This window comes from Nomascus leucogenys, chromosome 14 (assembly GCF_006542625.1).
Source record: "Nomascus leucogenys isolate Asia chromosome 14, Asia_NLE_v1, whole genome shotgun sequence".
Classification (NCBI taxonomy): domain Eukaryota; kingdom Metazoa; phylum Chordata; class Mammalia; order Primates; family Hylobatidae; genus Nomascus; species Nomascus leucogenys.
In genome coordinates, this window is record NC_044394.1 from 69,405,796 (window position 1) to 69,427,998 (window position 22,203).

General features: G+C 52.2%; 1 protein-coding gene and 1 non-coding gene across 2 annotated transcripts; one reads left to right on the forward strand and one right to left on the reverse strand.

Moving 5' to 3' along the window:
• Positions 1–1,254: 1,254 nt before the first annotated feature.
• On the forward strand, positions 1,255–3,093 carry SH2D6 (SH2 domain containing 6). The gene is made up of 4 exons (XM_030827565.1): positions 1,255–1,560; positions 1,730–1,888; positions 2,532–2,660; positions 2,903–3,093. The coding sequence occupies exons 1-3, from the start codon at positions 1,384–1,386 to the stop codon at positions 2,646–2,648; spliced, it is 453 nt and encodes a 150-aa protein (XP_030683425.1). The 5' UTR covers positions 1,255–1,383; the 3' UTR covers positions 2,649–2,660; positions 2,903–3,093.
• A 4,565-nt stretch (positions 3,094–7,658) lies between these two features.
• LOC115838444 lies at positions 7,659–7,720 on the reverse strand. Its single transcript, XR_004033471.1, has one exon. It is a non-coding gene; the product is annotated as a U7 small nuclear RNA (small nuclear RNA).
• Positions 7,721–22,203: the final 14,483 nt, after the last annotated feature.

Here is a 22,203-nt window from a genome sequence, read left to right on the forward strand (position 1 = left end):
TCCAGGCTGTAGAGAAGCAGCAGGCCCTGCAGCTATTCTCAGCCCCACCCTGGCCAGCATGGATTCCCTGCCTGGTGCCCAGCCGAGCCCAGCCTGCCCTCCCTGTTTCAGTCCTGGCTTTGACTCAGACTCTCAGCTTCCAAGTCCTTAGGCCCTCAGGCTCTCTGCCCAGGACATCAATGGTGCCCAGGTAAGTGCCCCACCAGGTGTGCACCTGTATGTATGTATGTGAGACACAGAGAGAGACAGCACCCCAGTTCAGGCTTCCCCAGCCCTGACCCTGGGATGGAATCTCCTTGCACTGTCCTCCGGTTGTTTGCAGTGGTGGCAGGGGCAGCTTGGGATGCTGGGTTCACTGGCTCTTTCTCTTGAAAAACATAAAGACCCTGAGTTCTGTCCCCCAATTTGCTTCCCACAGGCTTACCACAGCGCCCCAGGAAACTCGGAATGTAAGAGGCTGATGGTCAGGGGAGAAGAGAGGGAGGCAGGGAGGGAGGCTCGGGGTGGGACCTGGGGCCCAGCTTCTTCTGATCAGACCTCCTGTATGCCAGGGAGCAGCAGATGCCACCTCTAAAGGTGAGTAAAGTCTGGTCCAAAGGTAGTGAGTTATCCCAATTGATTGTTCACAGGCAGTTACAGATCAAACTCCTTGTTCTACCCTTTCCCCACTTCTCACTACTGCACTTGACTAGACTTAAAAAAAAAAAAAGTAGGTGAATGCAGGCATCTTCAGCATGAATTCAGCCGGTCCTGCCAGGGCCTGCCCCAGCCCCAGCCCTGCAGGCCAGACTCCCTCAGGCCCCAAGTTACTGAGGATGTCCCTGAAGCTCTGACTCCAGCTGAGATCAGGCCTGAGGGGACCCTCTTGGGCATTTTCCAGGGTCTGCACCAAATCAGGAAGCTCCTAGTCTGTGCCCCAAAATCACGCCTCATTTGGAGGTCACACGAGGCCTGGCTGGTGGGTCCTACCAGGGCACTGGATCTGGAGAGTGGAGGAAGCACTGGGTGCCCGGGTTTGGGCTCGGGCCCATGTACGCCTCCTCCTACCCCCTGCCCCCGCAGCTGTCCCCTAGAAGCCGCCTTTGACCACCCCCACCCCACCCCAGCTCAATAATCTGCTTCTTCTAGCAGGAAGGAAATCGTCTCTTCCCTCTGTAGCCCCCACTGGGAGCACCTCAGCTGCTGAGGTGAGGAGGGGCTGGGAGCAGGCTGTAGGGAGAGGTTCCGGGAGCAGAGCCTGAGAGTCCTCACCCAGGAACCCTCTTGGGCTGAAGGGTGCACCACTGCAAGAACACATTGAACACACGTGTGCAGCACCCCGCCGTGCCCCACACAGGGACACCTCTTTGTTCTGCCTGCGGGGGACTCAGTTGAGCAAAGGCGATGGGAACACAAATAACTGCACCCTGGGTCCTCGGCTCCCCATGCCTGATCGAGTGCCCTGGCATGTCTCTGAGTGACTGTGTGTGTGCACAGGACGATGATCTGCTGGCTCAGCCTTGGTACTCAGGGAACTGTGACCGCCATGCTGTTGAGAGTGCCCTGCTCCACTTACAAAAGGTGGGCAGCCACAGACCCCGGGTCTTCTCTGAAACCCCTTTTGCTCACAGGCTGTGGCTGGCCGAGCAGTGGGGAGCAGGAGAGCCAGGAGGGTTCTGGCCCCATCATGGGTCAGGGCGGTGGGAGGGCCATTGGAAGATGAGGTTGATGGCTGGGGTCTCCTCCACAGGATGGGGCCTATACCGTGCGCCCCAGCTCAGGGCCTCATGGCTCCCAGCCCTTCACCCTGGCAGTGCTTCTCCGAGGCCGGGTCTTCAACATTCCCATCCGGCAGCTGGATGGCGGACGCCACTATGCCCTGGGCCGGGAGGGCAGGAACCATGAGGAGGTGGGAGCTGGAGGAGGCAGGGGCCTAAGGAGGGACTGCAGAGCTGTACCCCGGGCCCAGCCAAGAGCATTTGCCTAGGGAAAAACCTTCATTTTGTATCTTTCTGGGGTGGGCAGAAATGACAGCGCCCAGAGCCCTGAACTCCTTCCCAGACGCCAGGCCCTCTGGTGGGGGAGGTGCCCCTCCTGCCATGGCTCAGTCTGCACAGGGTCGAGGTGGGGCCTTTGTGCCCTTAATGAACCCAGCTGGGAGGAGGGAGGGGTCCAGGATCTTCAAACTCTTGTCTACCTCCCCCGAGGACTCAACGTCGCACCCAGCATTTGCCAGGATGCAAACTAGAGACACCCATCACACAGCTCCCCACGCTGGAGGACCAGGGCAGAGGCGCACCCCAGAGTCAGTTTGATCTAGCCTTGGACATAAGAGTCTGGCCAGTGGCGTGCCCATAGGTGCAGCAGCAGGAAAGTTGCCTGAGGCCTGGAATGGGGCAGCAAAATGGCAGTGGAGCGGCATGGGGCAAACAGGAAGGAAGATATCTAGAAAAATGTCAAAAGTCCCCTTGTCAGAGTCCCACAGTTGCCTCAGGAAGTTGCTCCCAGCATGAGGCTCATGGGACTCACGGATGCCCTGCCTCCCTGGCCAGCTCTTCTCCTCCATGGCCGCCATGGTCCAGCACTTCACGCGGCACCCTCTGCCCCTTGTGGACAGACACAGCGGCAGCCGGGAACTCACCTGCCTGCTCTTCCCCACCAAGCCTTGAGGCCACAGCAAAGTACACACCGCCTTTGGCCCCAGTTTGCTTCTTGCCCCGCCCCACCTTGGGCTGTCTTCCTCTCTCCTTCCCCACCCCTCCTCGCCCTAGCCTTTCCCAGTGCCTGCAAGCAGCATTAATGGGGAAAGGCTGCCTGGAGGCCCAGGGAAGGGTCCTGGAGACCCCACCCCATGCTCACCTAGAGCCTCCCATTGCCCTCTCTGTTGCCTCTCCAAGGCTGACACCCTCTTCCTGGCCTCCAGGAATGCAGGTGTCCGCCCAGTTCACTAGGTCCTGGATGAAGGAACTGCAGTGGCCTAGACCAGTCAGGGGACAGCACAGGCGCTGCCGGAACAGCAAAGGATCCTCTCACATCTACTTGTGGGCCTAGAGCATCCTGAGAGGGACTGGCCTGCCTTGCACAAGTTTGCTTTCAATAAACATTTGTTGAATGCATTATTGAATCTGCTAAATGAAGCAGAGGTGGCCTGCACAAGGGAGGCCCCACGGTTCTCAAGTGTCACAGGGCAGACTAGCCTGCAGTTATGGAGATGCAGGAGCTAGGCCCAGGCAGAAAGGGCCAGCCGTTTCTACCCCAGATTGGGGCGTTTACTTTTGATGCTCTGTGCCGAGCGAGGCCAGGCTGAGTGGCTGATTTTTGTTTTGATTTGTGGGAGTTGGAGTGGGGAAGGGAGGGAGGCTCAGTGCTGTCTCTGACACCCTATTAAATGAGGAGAATGGAGTCCATTACCTACTCCTCCAACACCTACTTACTGTACCGTGCTCCCGGGGGAGTGATGAGCCTGATTTTGGGAGCTTGGTGTTGTCTAGAGGAGGGGAGACGGTGGGCCCCGGGAAACAACTAGATCTGATGCTCCAGTCTAGGGTCAAAGCTAGGGAAAGCTGAACAGCGGCGCTCAAAGAAGACAGGACGGCGGGCGAGAGCTTGGGGGGCGGTGGGAGGTGGAGGGGCACTTCAGGTCCCCAGGCGGCCAGGCGAAGCTCCGGGACAGGGCGCGGACCCCGAGGCCCAGGGAGCTCCGGGTGGCCGGCGGCCTGCAGGCGGGCGAGGGCCTCGGGCGGCACAGGGCAGGCCAGGGGGCGGGGGCGTCTCGGGCCCTGGCGTGGCGCCCGGAACACCCCGTGCCGGAAGCTCCATGTGACCGTGACTCCGCAGAAGCCGCGAGCGCAGCGAAACAAAGGGCGGCTCTGCGGCCGCCTCGAGCTCAGGCTGGCACCGAGGGCCCGGACCCCCATCCCACTTCGCACCCCCGGGCCTCCCGGCTCTGCTTGCCCGCCGACCCCGGGCTCTGGCAGGGCCGGGAGGCGCAGGAACCCCGCGGGGGATGGGGCCGGCGGGCGGGCACTGAAGACACTGGGATGCAAGCGGGAGGCTGGGGGCGGGGGGCGGGGTGCGGGGCTGCAGGGCGTGGACGGTCTCCGTCACTGCCGGCTCCTGCGGCTTACCGCCTCGGAACCTTCATTTCTTGCCTGTAATAAGGGGGAAGATAATCGTCCCTACGTAATCGTCCTCTGGTTAGGAGGCTTAAGTGAGACATGCCACGTAAAGGGATGCCTGCGTAAAGGGGTGTCTGATGGGGAGAAGGAAACACCAAATTCTGGCCAATTAGCTGCCACTGTCAAAATCGCTGGGAAGACACAGTTATCGGCCAGGGCACCAGGAAGGGGCACAGGCTGGGGCAGCTGGCATAGGGGTGGGGTGCGGGGGGCAGGAGGACACCGATGTGTGTATGTGAGGAAGGGACCAGCAGCGGAGGCCTCTAGCAGAAACAGGAGAATAGGACACCCCCCAGACATGCCCTCAGCCCCACCGGCCCAGCCCTGGCTCCCTCCAGACCCTGGCCTCTGTCCTCCACACCCTCCCCAGCCTCATCCCGCAGGCCCGCAGGGGCTGTGGAGGCTGGGGAGCTTGACACCTTGGGCCGGGACTCAGGGTACAGTCAGCCCCCTAGTATCCCCACAACAGCTCTCTACAGGTTCCACTTCCCTAGAGGAGCTCTCCACTCTGTGGCCACAAAGGCCTCGGGACTCAGGAGCCTGTTGTTACTGAGCCCCGCAGCCATGAGGCCTTTGGTGGGGGAGTAGAAGTTACAGCTCCTGAAGTTAATGGCCCAACAGGGACTCTGATTTTTCCCAGCTTAGGGACTAACTTCAAGGAACTAGCCTCCATTCCTCCCCTCCCTGGGGAGAAAGAGAGGAGGAGCAGCTAGGCAGTGGGACAGTCTGTAACCCAGGCTCTTGAGGACAAAAAGGAACCTGTTGCCTGCCCAGTGCCTCCTCAGCTTGCAGGCCTGAGCAGATGGCCCCTTGTCCAGGGAGCCTTCACCACTCCCCCAGCCTGGGCCCAGGTACTTAGGCCATCGTCTTTTCACTCCCAGGACAGACCGGCTACTACTGCCCACTATTGGATATTCTGGGCCTGGAATACAGCAGGTGGCGCATATTTATTGAAAGAGTGATCAAATAGGTCAAGTCTATTCTGGATTCCTCTAAAGCTGATAACATTCTTTTATCAGGGCCTCCTTTGTTAAGTGAAAAGTCCAATCCAGTGCTGTCCAATAGAACTTTCTGTGATGATAGAAACGTTCTGTATCTGCATTGTCGAGTACAGTAGCCACCAGCCACTGGGGGTCATTGAGCACTTGGAATGTGACTAGTGTAACTGAGGAACTGAATTGTTCATTAACGATTTAATTACTTTTAAATAGCCACATATGGCCAGGGTTCCAAGTCTCATGCCTTCGCAAGTGTGAGGGGCAGTGGGGAAAGCTGGAGAAGTCGGCAGGGGCTAGGTCTGGAGCAGCCTGGGAGGCCTCCATAAGGCCCTGGGGAGCCATGGAGGCTCTGAGCAGGGGTGGATGCAGGAGGGATGATGGTATCCTAGGAGCATCACTCTCGTTGTGTAGTGCTGAATGGGCCAGAAGGGCCGCACAGAGGCCGGGGGAACATTTAGGGGCTACAGGTATTCTGATCATTCGGGTGAGAGATGACTCCCCTTGATTTTTCACCATGCCAGCATCCCTCCAAGCACCCCATCCCCATTTCCTCCCACCCAGTAGGCCAGACTCTAGAAAATTCTAGGCAGGGTCACCGACTAGGGGATTAAGTCTTTGAGAAGTGCCGTTTGGAGGCTGGGTGAGGTGGCTCACACCTATAATCCTAGCCTGCTGAGGCCAGCAGATCACTTGAGGTCAGGAGTTCGAGACCAGCCTGGCCAACGTGGTGAAACTCTGTCTCTACTAAAAATACAAAAATTACCCAGGCCTGGTGGCACATGCCTGTAATCCCAGCTACTCGGGAGGCCAAGGCAGGAGAATTGCTTGAGCCCAGGAGGTGGAGGTTGCAGTGAGCTGACATCGCACCACTGCACTCCAGCCCGAGAGACAGAGCAAGACTCCCATCTCAAAAAGAAAAAAAAAATGCCTTTTGGTGAAGAAGCCCGTGTATTACAAACAGACAGTGGGTTACCTGTCTCCAGAGGCTGGGGAGGGTCTGTAGGACAGGGGAGCTGAAGGAGTGTGTAGCTGAGAAGCGCATGAAAGCCTCAGCAAAACCACACCTGCCGGGGCTCAGAGCATGGTCTAAGCAACGTTCTGCCAGGCTTTCAGCTTTGGTTTCTGAAGAGGCAACCTGATCTTTGGTGAAAACACAGACAGAAGGACCCAAGTTTCATTCTGGCTCAGCTACTCACTTCCTGCGTAACCTTAGCCTCAGTCTCTCCACTTTTAAAATGGGGCTAATAATACATATGTCTGAGGATTGTTGCGAGGATGAGAAATGATGTAAATAACATGTATAGGCTCGGCGCAGTGGCTCACAGCTGTAATCCCAGCACTTCAGGGGACCAGGGTGGAAGGATCACTTGAGCTCAGGAGTTCGAGAATAACCTGGCCAATAAAAAAATCCCATCACTACAAAAAAATAAAAAAAATAGCTGGGTGTGGTGGCGTGTGCTTGTAGTCTCAGCTACTTGAGTCTTCGAGGTTGAGGCTGCAGTGAGCCATGATCACGTCACACTGCACCCTAGCCTGAGCAACAGAGCAAGATCCTTTCTCAAAAAACAAAACATGGATTTAACATATACTTTGGCACCATAGAAAAAGAACGAGATCATGCCTTTTGCAGAGACATGGATGGAGCTGGGGGCCGTTATCCTTAGCAAACTAACACGGGAACAGAAAACCAAATACCGCATGTTCTCACCTGTAGGTGCCCGTGCTAAGTGATGAGAACACATAGATGTGTAGAGAGAAACAACACGCACTGGGGCCTATCGAAGAGGGGAGGGTGGGAGGAGGGAGAAGATCAGGAAAAACAGCTAATGGGTACAAGGCTTAATACCTGGGTGATGAAATAATCTGTACAACAAACCCCTATGACACAAGTTTACCTATGTAACAAACCTGCATGTGTGCCCCTGAACTTAAAAGTTAACAAGATCCATATACTGGCTGAGTGCAGTGGCTCACGCCTGCAATCCCAGCACTTTGGGAGGCCGAGGCGGGCAGATCACGAGGTCAGGAGATCGAGACCACTCTGGCCAACATGGTGAAACCCCGTCTCTACTAAAAATACAAAAAAAAAAAAATTAGCTGGGCGTGGTGGCTTGCACCTGTAGTCCCAGCTACTTGGGAGACTGAGGCAAGAGAATCGCTTGAACCCAGGAGGCAGAGGCTGTAGTGAGCCAAGATCATGCCACTGCACTCCAGCTTGGGTGACAGAGCGAGACTCTGTCTCAAAAAACAAAAACAAAACAAAACAAAACAAAACAAAAACCCATATACTTAGCCTAATACAGAGCTTGACATGTAATAGGAGCCATAGGATTGGTACCTAATAATATTAATAACTGATTTGGCAAAGCTTGGTTCAGGTCACTTTTGTGCCGCATTTTTAAGGACTCAGTCTTTCCCAATATACACAATACTTATGACGTCTTTAGGCACTGTAGGTACTGTAATAATTATTGTTGTTTTTTTTTTTTTTAAATTTTTTTCAGGGGGCTTTCTGGTAAAAACTGGAAAGGCTGCTAGACGAATACTAGAAGAGCTGTAACATTAATAATTATTGTTTTGTCTGCCCACCGGGCTTTCCTGTTCCCCTTCGGGTAGCACAATCCACTTCCCCCACTATAGATCAGGCATGTGACCTAGGTCTGACTGGGACCAAACAGGGCCCATGAAAACCTCTTGATGTTGAGAGAGAGAAGCCAGCCCTCTTTCCAAATCTGAGCTGCAGATGGCCACCTTCCCTGCCATGTGGATAGCGCAGAAGTGAAGCAAAGACAAAGAAAAAGAGTCTTGGAGACTTTGGGTCCTGCCCCAAAGCCACAGTATTTGCCTTAGTGCCCCTCCCAGTTATGTGAGCTAGAAATTTCCTTTTTGGCTTAAGCTAGTGGGAATATGGCTTCTGATCTTTGTAAAGAAGACTCCAGGCCGGGTGCAGTGGCTCACACCTGTAATCCTAGTGCTTTGGGAGACCAAGGAGGAAGGATTGCTTGAGCTCAGGAGTTTGAGACCATCTTGGGTAACATAGTGAGACCCCGTCTCTACAAAAAAATAAAAAGAAGAATATTAGCAGGAGTAGTGATGTGTGCCTGTCGTCCTAATTACTTGGGAGGCTGAGACAAGAGGATTGCTTGAGCCTGGGAGTTCTGGGCTGTAGTGTGCTATGCCGTTCTGGTGTCTGAACTTAGTGGCATCAGTATGGTGACCTCCCAAGAGTGGGTGATCACCAGATTGCCTAAGCAGGGGTGAACCTGCCCAGGTAGGAAACAGAGCAGATTAAAACTCTTGTGCTGATCAATAGTGGGATCATATCTGTGAATAGCCATTTGCGCTACAGCCTGGGCAACATAGTAAGACCCCATCTTTTAAAAAGAGAAGAAGAGGAAGACTCCTGCCCAGTACAGGCACTCATGTCCTTGAAGTTCAGGGAGGTCAGGAGATTCATCTGAGCACAGAGCAGTTAGTGGTAGAACTATTAATAGAACTTAGACTTGTCTGGTCATCTCTGAATTTACCATAAACTATACCATACATTCCACTGTTCACTCACAAATAATAATTGAGTGCTTACTATGTGCCAGGCACCAAACCAGCATCTCATTTTTCCTCTGCATCTGCTGAAAGATTCTCCCTCCCCAGCTTCACTACCGGTCTCTAGGAACCCTTGAGTCAGGGGAAGACAGCCAGGTAAAGAAACAGCCTTTCTCTACCAGGATAGAGCCCAGCACACTCACTGTCTTCCCAGAATCAGTACTTCCAGAACTCTTTAAGTGCTAAGGATGCAAGAAGAGCCAGCGAGCTACCCACCCACCTACCCTCATACTTACCTGCCTACCTACATTCTGTGGTTCTGCCCAGCATGGAGTAAGTCCTAGCCCTGTCCCAGGGACCCCAGTTGGGCCCCTGCCTGCACACCTCTCTGAGCAACTGTGCTCCTGTTGCCCTCATGTCTGCAGTGATCATTTTGGGGGATACTGAAGTTGTTTTCAAAGTGCTTTTGGGCTGGGCACAGTGGCTCATGCGTGTAATCCCAGCACTTTGAGAGGCTGAGGTGGGCAGATCACTCAAGCTCAGGAGTTCAGGATCTGCCTGGGCAACATAGTGAGACCCTGTCTCTGTAAATAAATAAAAGTACTTTTGATCTAAATTCTCCTGAGTGTTCCCTTTCTTTACTTTGCAAAGCTGGTTGAAGAGAAAGAGAGGTGGCAGCAGCAGAAGGATGTCAGGACACTAGTTTCCAAGTCTGGTCCTCAGAACACCCATGGACCATGATGATGATCACCATGTCATCATTGGTGACAAAAAAAAAGAGAAACACAACCTGTGGCATGAGCTTTTTTTTTTTTTTTTTTTTGGAAACAGAGTCTTGCTCTGTCACCTAGGCTGCAGTGCAGTGCTGCGATCTCAGCTCACTGCCACTGGCATGAGCTTTTTCTGTGCAAAACTATTCCATTTAAGGGCCAACTTTTAAATGGAAGTCAAGTTCTTCCTCCTTTCTTGGTGTTAAATTATATTTTCTTGGCTGGGCGAGGTGATGGTGGTTGGTATTCTCCACACTTTGGAAGGCCGAGGCGGGTGGGTCACCTGAGGTCAGGAGTTCGAGACCAGCCTGGCCCACGTGATGAAACCCCGTCTCTACTAAAAATACAAAAAATTAGCTGGGTGTGGTGGCGGGCACCTGTAATCCTAGCTACTCGGGAGGCTGAGGCACGAGAATCGCTTGAACCCGGGAGGCAGAGGTTGCAGTGAGCTGAGATCGCACCACTGCATTCCAGCCTGGACAACAAGAGTGAAATTCCATCTCAAAAAAAAAAAAAAAAAAAATATATATATATATATATATATATACACAAACACGTATATATACACATATATGTGTGTATATATATTCTTTCAAGTCACTTGATTTTGCTGGCCCTGAGTTTACTCATCTTTAAAATGGGGTGAGACGGGCAGGGTGGTTGGCCTGAAGGATCCCTAAGGGCCTTTCCAACTCCAGTATTCCTACTGGGGCCAAATGCACGCTGCCTGGGACTATGCCTCTCTCATAACCTGGGCCACCTCCCAACTCCCACCCTACTCACCCCAGCACCCGCTCCCCTATGCCCCCCACCAGCCCTTCTACTTAGCTCCACAATGTGTGCCCTCTTAAGTGTCCTCTGGGGAGAAGTGCCCCTTCACCACGCACTCTGGATTCCCAGGAGATACAGTGGATAAAAGGCAAACATGGGTTTCAGACATTCTAATGTGGATTTGCCCAGCTTCCATGCAGCCAGGAAGTTGGAGGGACAGAAGGTGGGAGATGAGGAGCAAAAGCACAACAGGCACCAGGGTAGGGGCTGGGTGGGGAAAGAGCATTGAAAGAGAGGGAGGTTCTGGCCGAGTCATAATAGCATAGATTCCTAGGACATCTGAGCTGCTGGGCTCCGAGGCTGCCTTGTCCTGTCTCCTCACGTTATAGATGAGGAAATTAACGCCCACGGAGGGGAGAGCAATCTATGAATGGAGGGGAGAGGGTAACTACATTTTTCATCTAGCAGCTCCTCAGCTAAGGGAAAGTCCTGCCCGTGGGAAGGAATCAAGGAAGAGAGATTGGGAAACCGAGGCCAGAGCACTAAGTTAGGACTGACCAGGACAAGGGCCCCAGGCTCCCGTGAGCCTGTGTTCCTGCTCCCCCACCTGCTTTCTGCTCCAGTCCCTTCTCCGGTCTCCTTTCCTTTGCCTGTAGACCTCAGCTCTGCTCGCAGGACATCCCAGATAGCAGCCCTGATGCTCAGAACAGACTTTTCTCCCCAAGGCACATCCACTTTTGCACCCCAAGAGGATCCAGGGATAAAGAAGGTACCAGGCAATCCCAAACACTGGGGCTGGGTCCCAGGGAGAACAACTGAGCCAGGTGTCTCACCTGTGAACCTCCCGTCACCTTCAGCCCTGAGATGCAATGGCAATAATCCATGGCCACTTTGGAAGCCTCTCTCATATACTGTCAGCTTGCATCTGCGGCACCTGCAGCTGTTTGTAGGGGCTCATTTTTATATTTAATTTTTTAGAGACAAGGTTTCTCTTGCCCAGACTAGAGTGCAGTACTGCAATCATGACTCACTACAGCCTTGAACTCCTGGCTCAAGCAATTCTCCTGCCTCAGCTTCTTGAGTAGCTGAGACTACAGGGCACGCTGCCATGTCTGGTTGTTTTTTAAATTTTTTGTAGAGACAGAATCTCACTATGTTTTTCAGGTGGGTCTCGAACTTCTTGGCCTCAAGCAATCCTCCTGCCTTGGCCTCCCAAAGTGTTGGGATTACAGGCATGAGCCACTGCACCCAGCTGGAGGATTATTTTTAAAGCAATGATGCCATGACCAGAGAGAAACCAGCCCCACAGTTCCCAGATCAGCCTGGGAGATGCCCACCAACTTAGGAAGGCTTCCAGCAAAGAGGCCTTGGGCAGGCTGGGTGATCTCCCAAGCCCTAGGCTGTGCCTGCCCTTGATTGCACAGAATGTTCACTGCCTGGGAAGCTGGGAGCTGGGACAGCTGGGTGACCTGGAAATGGAGGGGCTGAGGAGCTCCAGGCTGGCCTGCTCCTCCTTGCCACCCTCTTCCTGATAACAACAGACAAGGCCGGGAGGCTCCTGGGAGCCTGCTGCCTAATTCCCAGGGCCTGGCAGCCAGCCCTGCAGCTGATGCAAGGCCAGGGGTGGGTGAGCTCAGCCTGTTCCCAGCACCCAGAGCCTCTTTGCACCTGGTATGCCCTTGAAAATGCATCTGTTCATGCCCCCTCTGCCTCAGCCTCCTAGGGTCCAGCACTATTCCTTCTGAAAGCATAGGAGGGCCACCTAAGGATCTGGAAGCAGGCCTTGCTTGGGGGATGGGGTGGGAATTAGGCAGCAGGTTCCCAGGAGCCTCCTGGCCTTATCTGTTGCTATCAGGGAGAGGGTGGCAAGGAGGAGCAGGGCAGCCTGGAGCTCCTCAGCCCCTCCATTTCCAGGTCATTTCTGAGCTTCTCTGAGTCAACCCCGCACCTCTGCATGGGCAGCCTAAGAGCAGTGCAGGGACCAGAGCCCTGCCTCCAGGGACCTCTGCAGTGGAATAGAGGGGCGGGGCTCCCTATGGGCTCTGCCCAATGTAGGAAGGCTGGGGCCTATCACTCTTCAACAGCCCTCAGGTGTCATCAGCTCAGGACCAGGATTCATTCAGCATCTGCTTACTAAGAGCTCTGTAATGAGAATGTGACAAATAACAACTCGACGCATATCAAATGCATGCCTCATCTTACAAAGTGCTCTTGTGATTAGTGTTTTGAGGGATCCTAGTGACGATGCTGTAACGTAGAGAGGCCCTAGGTGGAGAAGCTGAGGCCCAGCGAGCTGAAGTGGCAGCACCAGTAGTCACACCACAGGGTCTTCCCATATCCTCCTGCTACTTTAGTCCTGCCCCATACACATGCACTGAGCAGGAGGCAGGCTTCCCGCCACATGCTCGACTGTCACAGGACACCAGCTGGGACAGGGAGCAGAGAACAGTGTTTCCCATGGGCAGTGGCAGATGTAGGAGGCTGGGAGACCAGGACTTGTGGATTTAGGGTAGTGGCATGCCAGAGCCACGCCTGTCTGGGAGGGACTGGAGACAGGCTGAGGAGCAGGGAGGGTACCTGGAGCACTGGAGCTGTGCCTGCCTTTACTATAGCTGTTTGCTTAGACAATACTCAACTGTCCTGCTGAGCTCAGGCTGGCACCAGTGGGATTGGGTCTATTGCCTGGGGATTGAGGCTGGCTACAGGACCGGCTCCTCCAGTTCTGGCCAAGGACCAGTGGCCATGGCCATCACTGGCCTCCTTGCTGATGCCAGGATTGAACAAGGCCTTTCCAGTCTGCCCATTGTATCTGGGGCCTTCCCTTTCTCTTCAACCCCGTCTTACCGTCTCTGGGGGACCATGCACCCACCTTCATGACTCCCGGCCAACCCTCCCAGCAGCTCTTGCAGCATATGCAACTTCTGCTGGTGGTGAGCTCAGGCAGCTGGACCCATGGGCAGGTGAGAACATGGGGTCCTGCGCAGGAGGCCAACTGCACCCACCTCTCCCAGACTTAGGCCTGACAGGGAGGCCTGCGGTGCAGATAAGGGCTCGCTGGAAAAAGCGATGAGGAGGCCCGGCCTGCTGAGCACTCCAAGTCCTCCTACCCTCCTGGCCTTTCACTGAGAGGAGATCTAAAGAATAAAATTTAGCTGGGCGTGGTGGCTCATGCCTGTAATCCCAGCACTTTGGGAGGCCGAGGCGGGCAATCACCTGAGGTTTGGAGTTTGAGACCAGCCTGACCAACATGGAGAACCCAGTCTCTACTAAAAATACAAAATTAGCCAGGTGTGGTGGCACTTGCCTGTAATCCCAGCTACTTGGGAGGGTGAGGAAGGAGAATCGCTTGAACCCAGGAGGTGGAGGTTATGGTGAGCTGAGATCATGCCATTGCACTCCAGCCTGGGCAACAAGAGCGAAACTCCATCTCAAAAAAAAAAAAAAAAGAATAAAGTTTAACTCCTGACTCTGCCCCAACCCTCAACCAATTCCTAGAAACTTCAATCACTTGAATCACTTGAATCACTTTTTCCTTTTTTTCTTTGAGACGGAGTTTCACTCTGTGCCCAGGCTGGAGTGCAGTGGCATGATCTCAGCTCATTGCAGCCTCCGCCTCCCGAGTTCAAGTGATTCTCCTGCCTCAGCCTCCCGAGTAGCCGGGATTACAGGTGCCCGCCACCACGCCCAGCTAATTTTTGTACTTTTAGTAGAGACAGCATTTCACCATGTTGGCCAGCCTGGTCTTGAACTCCTGAACTCAGGTCATTGGCCCGCCTCAGCCACCCAAAGTGCTGGGATTACAGGAATGAGCCACCACGCCTGGCTCACTTGAATCACTTTTAAGTTTGAATGCTCTTTATTTGTTACTAGATGTTACAATCACATGGTACTACATTTAAAAAGTGCAAAAGAGTATAATACAGAGAAAATCAATTCTCCCCCCACGCACCTGTGGCTCAGCTGTCCCGTTCTCCACCCTCCAGGGGCAAGCAGTGCTACCAGTCTTTTGTATGTCTTTCCAAAGATAAGGCTCCATTAACCACTGAATTTTTTTATTATCTGAGCTCACACAGCAAGGTCACAACTCGCTTAACTCTTTTGCTTGGGATGAGGAAGGACAAACTCCTCTGCTTTGAATATTCCTTGAGAACCAAAAGGAAATGACCAGAGACAGGCTCTTCCCATCACAGGCCCCCGCTCCAGTTCTCTCTCCCCTCACAGCCCTCCACCTGTTACCCCACTGGACGCCCAAGGCAGAAGTGAAGAACAGATGGTATTGGCCTCCTTGTTTCTTAGGAAAGCTGAGGATCCAAGAATTAAGGAGACTCAAGGTCACAGCTAACTGGGGCACCCTCAGTTTTTCATATCATTGCCCCACTTCCCTATTATCTTCTCTTCGCTTTGTAAATGACCTTGAGTTCTTAAATATGTCACCACAACTTGTCTATGGAGATCTCAAGGACAGGGTCAAGGACTCTTCTTCTCGGGTCATCTCTTGTGAGCTGGATTTCGAGCTGGGCCCCAGAGAAGCCCCTCAGCAGTGGCTGAGGACACTGGCTGAATGCAGTGAGAGAGGGAGGGGGTCTGCTGTTCTTCCAGGGGCACCCGGAGGCCCTGCAGTTTCTCCCAGGATACACACACACATCCCTGGCCACCAAACCCACTGGCCCACGGGCCCTGTGCTTCATGGGTTCTTTTTAGTGCAGTTGGCTCTGTTAATGCCCCTGCTCAGAAGACCAAGGCCGTGGGTTGGCTCCCTGGGGGCAAGGCCTCCCGTGGTGAGACATTCTGTTCCTTGGCCATGAACTGAACAGAGTGTTGCACATTACAAAAGGATGACAAAAAGAGACTGTCCCTCTGTGAAATGGAAAATGCACAGTTCTCTAGCAGAAAGGGTGACTCCTCCTGCGATCCCCTCCTCCTCCCAGTTCCTTCTCACCCCACCTCTATGATCCGTGGGGTTTTTCTGAGATGAGCTCTCATCTATTATATGTTCACATTCTGTCTTTGACGTAAAAGCTAACTTCAATAAAGCAGGGCTTGGCTGGGCACAGTGGCTCACACCTGTAATCCCAGCACTTTGGGCGGCCAAGGAAGGTGGATTACCTGAGGTCAGGAGTTCGAGACCAGCCTGGCCAACATGGTGAAACCCCGTCTCTAATAAAAATACAAAAAAAAAAAAAAGTTAGCCAGGCATGGTGGTACATGCCTGTAATCCCAGCTACTTGGGAGGCTGAAGCAGGAGAATTGCTTGAATCTGGGAGGCAGAGGTTGCAGTGAGCTGAGATCACACCACTGCACTGCAGCCTGGACGACAGAGCCAGACTCCGTCACAATAAAAATAAAAATAAAAATAAATAAAATAAAGCAGGTCTCTCTCTAAACATCACAGAGTGCCTGGAAGAATCAGGTTCTCAGGAAACAGGATAATAAGAAGGCTTCAGAGGGTATGAGCTGTGGCTGATTAGTAATGCAACAGGGACAAGAGGAGACTTTTATTTATTTCAGAGAACAGAAAGTAGCTGCCACGGCTGTTTTGTGAAACCAGGCTCAGTTCTAGGGTGGGTTTGAGGACATCACTGGGGTGAGAGACTCTGGGAAGGGACCCATGAACCAGAGAGGCTCTGACTTGAGAGGATCAGAAGCCCCTGCTGCTGGAGGGAGAAGAACAGGTCAAGTCACAGGGCTGGAATCAGAGAGGGGATTCCCAAGGATGGAGAAGGGTGAGAGGATGGCAAATCTACGGTATAACAGGCCATGGGTCACAGAGAAGGGATCTGGAGGCTCCATTTGGTGTTTCTACCACCTGAAAATTTGTGTACTCACCAAAGAACTCATCTGTTCTAACACCTGGGACCCCTTCCTGCTTCCTCATTCTGCCCAAGGTGTCACTGTACTGAAGGGCCAGGGTCTCACCTGACACTCACCAGGCTCCCCAGAGACCAAAGCTCTACTGCAGCTGTCAGGCCCCACCTGCCTACCTGGAATTCCATCCATGGTCTCCTGCCAAGTGCTGCTCCCCACGGCACCCTCATTGCCTGTTCCCTCCCGATTTTCACTGCAGGTGGCTGTGTGAGGGGGAAGAGGAAGAGTGCTGGATTACATTGGATGGATTGGCTGTTCAACCATTGGCCACTAAAAATGGCAGCCTCTGTCAGGTACAATGGCTCATGCCTGTAATCCCAGCACTTTGGGACACTGAGGCAGGAGGATCACTTGAGCCCAAGAGTTTGAGACCAGCCTGAGCAACATAGATACCCCGTCTCAACAAAAAATTTTTTTTAAATATTAATGGCCGGAAGTGGTGGCTGACACCTATAATGCCAGTGCTCTCGAAGGCCAAGGAAGGCAGATTGCTTGACCTCAGGAGTTCAAGACAGGCCTGGGAAACATAGTGAGACCCCATTTCATTAAAAAAAAAAAAAGATAAAAGTAAATTTAAAAAAATTAATCAGCGGTGCTGGTGTGCGCCTGTAATCCCAGCTACTCAGGAGGCTGAGGCAGAAGGATCACTTGAACCTGGGAAGTGGAGGCTGCAGTGAGTCGTGATCATGGCACTGCACTCCAACCTGGGCAACAGAGTGAGATCCTGTCTCTCAAAAAAAAAAAAAAAAAAAAAAAGGCAGCCTTTCTTTAATATAGCCATAATGACACCAGGCCTCCAGAGTAACTGTTGACAAAGTGCCAGCAGAATCACCCACCTATAGCATCAATTCAGTCTATCAACAACACTAGAAACAGAAACACAAGGGTTCACATTTTATTTTTTTAGAGACAGGATCTTGCTATGTAGCCCAGGCTGACCTTGAGCTCCTGGGCTTGAGTGACCCTCCAGCCTAAGCCTCCCAAGTAGCTGGGATTACAGGTGTGCTCCACCATGCCTGGCTGGGATCATGTTGATTAAATACATCCTTACTTGATCTCTGAGACACCGCCCTTTCTTGGACCTTCTTTTATGTCACTGGCCCCTCCTTCCCCATGTATATTTCTGGTTTCTCTTCATTTTCCTGATGTCAAAATACTGCAGGGCCCCAGGAGTCAGTCCTTCTCTTCTCTGTTCTTGTTCACAATCCAGGTGACCTCATCCAGGCTCATGGCTTTAAGATCAATCTCTCTATGCTGACCTCTCCCAAATTTGTATCTCCAGCCCTGACCTGTCCCCTGAACTCTGGGTTTGAATATCCAACTGCCTCATCAACACCTTGAACTGGGTGTCTAATAGACATAGCTGGCACAATATCCAAAATTAAACTTTTATTTTTACCCCAGACCTGCTCCTTCTGCAGCCTTACCTAGCTCAGTAAATGATACCTTCACCCTCTCCATGCTCAGACCAAAACCAGACAAAGGACTCTTCCTTGACCTGTTTCATTTACTCACAATCGACATTAATATACCAGCAAGGGCTAGACGTGGTGGCTCCTGCCTGTAATCCCAGCAGTTTGGAAGGCCGAGGCAGGAGGATCACTTGAGTACAGGAGTTCAAGGCCAGCTTGGCCAACATGGCAAAACCCTGTCTCTACAAAAAATACAAAAATTAGCCGGGCATGGTGGTGCTTGCATGTACACCCAGCTACTAGGGGGGCTGAGATGGGAGGATCACCTGAGCCCAGGAGGTCGAGGCTGTAGTGAGCTAAGATTGCAACCACTGCACTCTAACCTGAGTGACAGAGCAAGACCCTGTCTCAAAAAAAAAAAAAAAAAAAAAATCAGCAAACCCTGTTGGCTCTACCTTCAGAATATACCCACCACTGGCCCTGCTGCCACTAATCCTAGCCACTGAAGTCTTGACCACAGCCTACCAGGCCTTGTGTGATCTGGCCCACTGCCACCTCCCTGGCTCCATCTCCTGCCACTGACTTTTCCCTTGACCCCTCCCGCAATGGCCTCAGACACTGCAAGCCCACTCTTGCCTTGAGTGCATTGCTGACTTCTCAGCCTGGAATTCTCTCCCCCAAACACTCACAGAGCTGGCTGTTCTATTTCCTTCTGGTCTCTGCTCAGATGTCACCCCTCAGTGAGGCCTCCCCACACTACTTTAAGACAAGGAAATCTTCCCACACTCCACATTCTAGATTCCTCCTCTTTGCATTTTCTTCGTATCATATATGTGTGTGTGTGTGTGCACATGAGTGCACATATATAAAAATAAAATGTCACAAATTTCCGAATTTCCTGAACTGGGCAATGATCGCTCTAGCTATTTCCCGCTGGATAGGGGCAAAGAAGTCTCACTCCGTCCCTCAGGCTGGAGTGCAGTGCTGCGACCTCGGCTCACTGCAACTTACACCTCCCGGGTTCAAGCGATTCTCCTGCCGCAGCCTCCTGAGTACCTGAGATTACAGGCATCTGCCACAATGCCTGGCTAATTTTTGTATTTTTAGTAGAGGTGGGGTTTTGCCATATTGACCAATCTGGTCTTGAACTCCTGACCTCAAGTGATCTGCTCACCTTGGCCTCCCAAAGTTCTGAGATTACAGGTGTGAGCCACTGCGCCTGGCCTTTTTTTTTTTTTTTTCTGAGACAGGGTCTTATGCTCTGTTGCTGAGGCTGGAGTGCAGTGGTGGGATCATGGCTCACTGCAGCCTAAATCTCCCAGGCTCAAACCATCCTTCATCCTCAGCCTCCTGAGTATATGGAAGTACAGGTGTGCCACCATGCCTGGCTAATTTTTTAATTTTTTGTAGCGATGGGGGGTCTCACTACTCACTATATTGCCTAGACTGGTTTTAAACGCCTGGGCTCAAGTGATTCTTCTGCCTTAGCCTCCCAAAGTGCTGGGATTACAGGCATGAGCCACTACGCTTCTTCTTGGCTATTTATTATGTCCCTCTCCTCCCTAAACCATAAAAACTCCATGAAGATGAAGAATTTGCCTGAATTATTTCCTGCTAGAGCCTAGCAGGTAGAACAGTGTCTGGTACATAATTCCTGTTGAAAGAAAAGCTTCAGCTGAATTAAATGTAAAAGCTGGGCAAAGAACGATTCCCGAATCAGGCAGCCTCCTGAGCTAGAGTAGGCCCACAGACTGCGGTGTAGCCACGTGGTGGAAGAAGATTTATGGATAGAAAAAGGAAAGAGACATACAGCAAACGGAAGCGAGGTACAGAAACAGCCGGATTGGTTACAGTTTTGCGTTTGCCTTATTTGAACACAGTTTGAAGAGTTGGCCACATTTGATTGGCCAAAACTCAGTGATTGGCCCAAGAGTAGATTACGGTCTGTTTATGCTTCCATTTAGGCTGCAGTTCATGATGTACAGAGAAACCTTTAGGCCAAACTTAAAATATGTAAGGAGGCCAGGCGCGGTGGCTCATGCTTGTAATCTCAGCACTTTGGGAGGCCGAGGCAGGTGGATCACCTGAGGTCAGGAGTTCAAGACCAGCCTGGCCAACATGGTGAAACCGCGTCTCTACTGAAAATACAAAATTTAGCCGGGTGTGGTGGCATGCACCTGTAATCCCAGCTACTTGGGAGGCTGAGGCAGGAGAATTACTTGAACCTGGGAGGCATAGGTTACAGTGAGCCAAGATCATGCCATAGCACTCCAGCCTGGGCAACAGAATGAGACTCTGTCTCAAATAAATAAATAAATAAGAAATAAGAAAAAGTGTAAGGAGGCAGCTTTAGATTAAACTTGATTTAACATTTCCTAGATACTAAAACTGTTGAATGGATGAGGCTTAAAGAGGCTAGATTAGTTTCCTAAGGCCACATAATTTAGTAAATGTAGAAACTCAGTGTTAACTAATTTTCCCAAGGTCACAGATTAAGGAGCAAAGGCAAAGCTGGGGTTCAAGCCCAGGTCTGAATTAAACATGGCATGAAGCCACAGAGCTTTCCACCTCCCCCTCCCCGTCCTCCCAAGGCCAACACTAGTCAATGGCTCCACTCCCAGATGTGCTCCACAGCCACCTTCCTGTCCCGCACCCTGCCCTTCAGCCTCTCCCTAGTGGCAATTCATTATCCGGAAAGGTTTATGTTCATCCTATAATTATAATATAATACATGCTCAGCCTAGAAAACAAGAAAGTATGTTTAGAAAGCAGGTAGGAGGCCAGGCGTGGTGTCTCATGCCTGTAATCCCAGCACTTTGGGAGGCTGAGGTGGGCAGATCATGAAGTCAGGAGTTCAAGACCACCCTGGCCAATATGGCGAAACCCCGTCTCTAATAAAAACACGAAAATTAGCCGGGAGTGGTGGCACATGCCTGCAGTCCCAGCTACTCAGGAGGCTAAGGCAGGAGAATTGCTTGAACCCAGGAGGCAGAGGTTGCAGTGAGCCAAGATCGTGCCACTGCACTCCACCCTGGGCAACAGAGCGAGACTCCGTCTCAAAAAAAAAAAAAAAAAATTAGCCAGGCATGGTAGTGGATGCCTGTGGTCCCAGCTACCTGGGAGGCTGAAGCAGGAGGATCACTTGACCCCAGGAAGTCGAGGCTGCAGTGAGCCATGTTCATGCCACTGCACTCCAGCCTGAATGACAGAGCAAGACTCAGTTTCAAAAAAAAAAAAAAATTATAACCTGGCTACTAGTCACAAATCCTGGGTTCTAATCTTCTAATCGCAACAGGAAGGAAGTAAAGGCATGTATAATGGGCATAGAAAGACAGGCAGGCTTTGGCCAGAGAAAACAAAGAGAGGTGGTCTCTCTCAGTGAGTCTGGAGTTGGTTCCTTCTGATGGGTTTGTGGTCTTGCTGATTTTAATAATGAAGCCGCGGACCTTCGCTGTGAGTGTTACAGCTCTTAAAGGTGGCACGGACACAAAGAATGAGCAGCAGCAAGATTTATCGTGAAGAGCGAAAGAACAAAGCTTCCACAGCATGGAAGGGGACCTGAGCGGGTTGCCACTCCTGGCTGGGGGTGACCAGTTTTTATTCCCTTACTTGTCCCTGCCCATGTCCTGCTGATTGGTCCATTTTACAAACCTCTAGCTAGCCACAGAGTGCTGACTGGTGCATTTTTACAGAGCACTGATTAGTGCATTTTACAAACCTCTAGCCAGCTACAGAGTGCTGATTGGTGCGTTTTACAAACCTCTTGTAAGACAGAAGAGTTCTCCAAGTCCCCACTCCACCCAGGAAGTCCAGCTGGCTTCACTTCTCACCAGCAGGGGACAGACAAGCAGGAAGGGACAAGGAGATCAAAGGGCAGGAGTGGAGGCAGGGTGGGGAGGAGGGGGAACTGGGACCCTGGGAGCAGTGACAGGTAAGATAAGGTAGGAGGAAGGTGTAGAGAGCTATGAACAATAGCTCAGGCTGAGGAATTTGGACCCCACAAAGGAAGCCTGAGAGTGGGTTGGAGACGCTGCAGGTGGGGAGGCTGCTTAGGGATGATGAAGGGTTTTTAGCAGAGATAACTCAAAGAGCAATGCAATGTGGAGGTTACAGGACCAGGAGGAGTCTGAGATCACTCCCAAGGTGAGTGGCCAGTGACTGGGTGAAAAGTGGTGGTTCTTTGGAGGCTCAGGAAGAGGGAAAGGACAGGCTGGGCTCAATTCTGGTTGTTGAGAATTGGCTGGGAGCAGGTCTATGAGCTATAATGTCCCAGAGGAGACTGTCAAGATTATCAAGACAGATGTTTCCATGAGGAGACGCTGGTGAGGGAAAAAGGCTGGAGGAAGAGGCACAGGACACCTCTCCAGAGCAGACTTTCCACTGCCCCCAGACCAAGCCTGCACTCCCCGGCCAGGTGTGCAGGGCCCTCCACATCCCAGGCCTACTCACCTCCTCCTGCCTTCTCTCTCACTCAGGGAGGCCCTCCACTCCCAGGGGACTGTGCCTCCTCCAGCACTAACTCTTCAGCCACTCCACTTTGCTTGCCTCCATGGGCTGGGCTGCCATCTTCCCTGATGGTCTCCTGCTTCCCAATCCTCAGCTGCATCATCAGTCCTGGAGCACCTGATGCCTGGAGCCACAGCGACGGGCACACAGCGTAATCCGCACAAACAACCCGTGACTTGAC

Bases quoted from the DNA above. Each gene is read 5' to 3' on its own strand.
- SH2D6 (XM_030827565.1), top strand. From the start codon at position 1,384: ATGGGAACACAAATAACTGCACCCTGGGTCCTCGGCTCCCCATGCCTG. The intron at 1,561-1,729 runs GTGGGCAGCCAC...TCTCCTCCACAG, and splicing joins CCCTGCTCCACTTACAAAAG to GATGGGGCCTATACCGTGCG. The intron at 1,889-2,531 runs GTGGGAGCTGGA...CTCCCTGGCCAG, and splicing joins AGGGCAGGAACCATGAGGAG to CTCTTCTCCTCCATGGCCGC.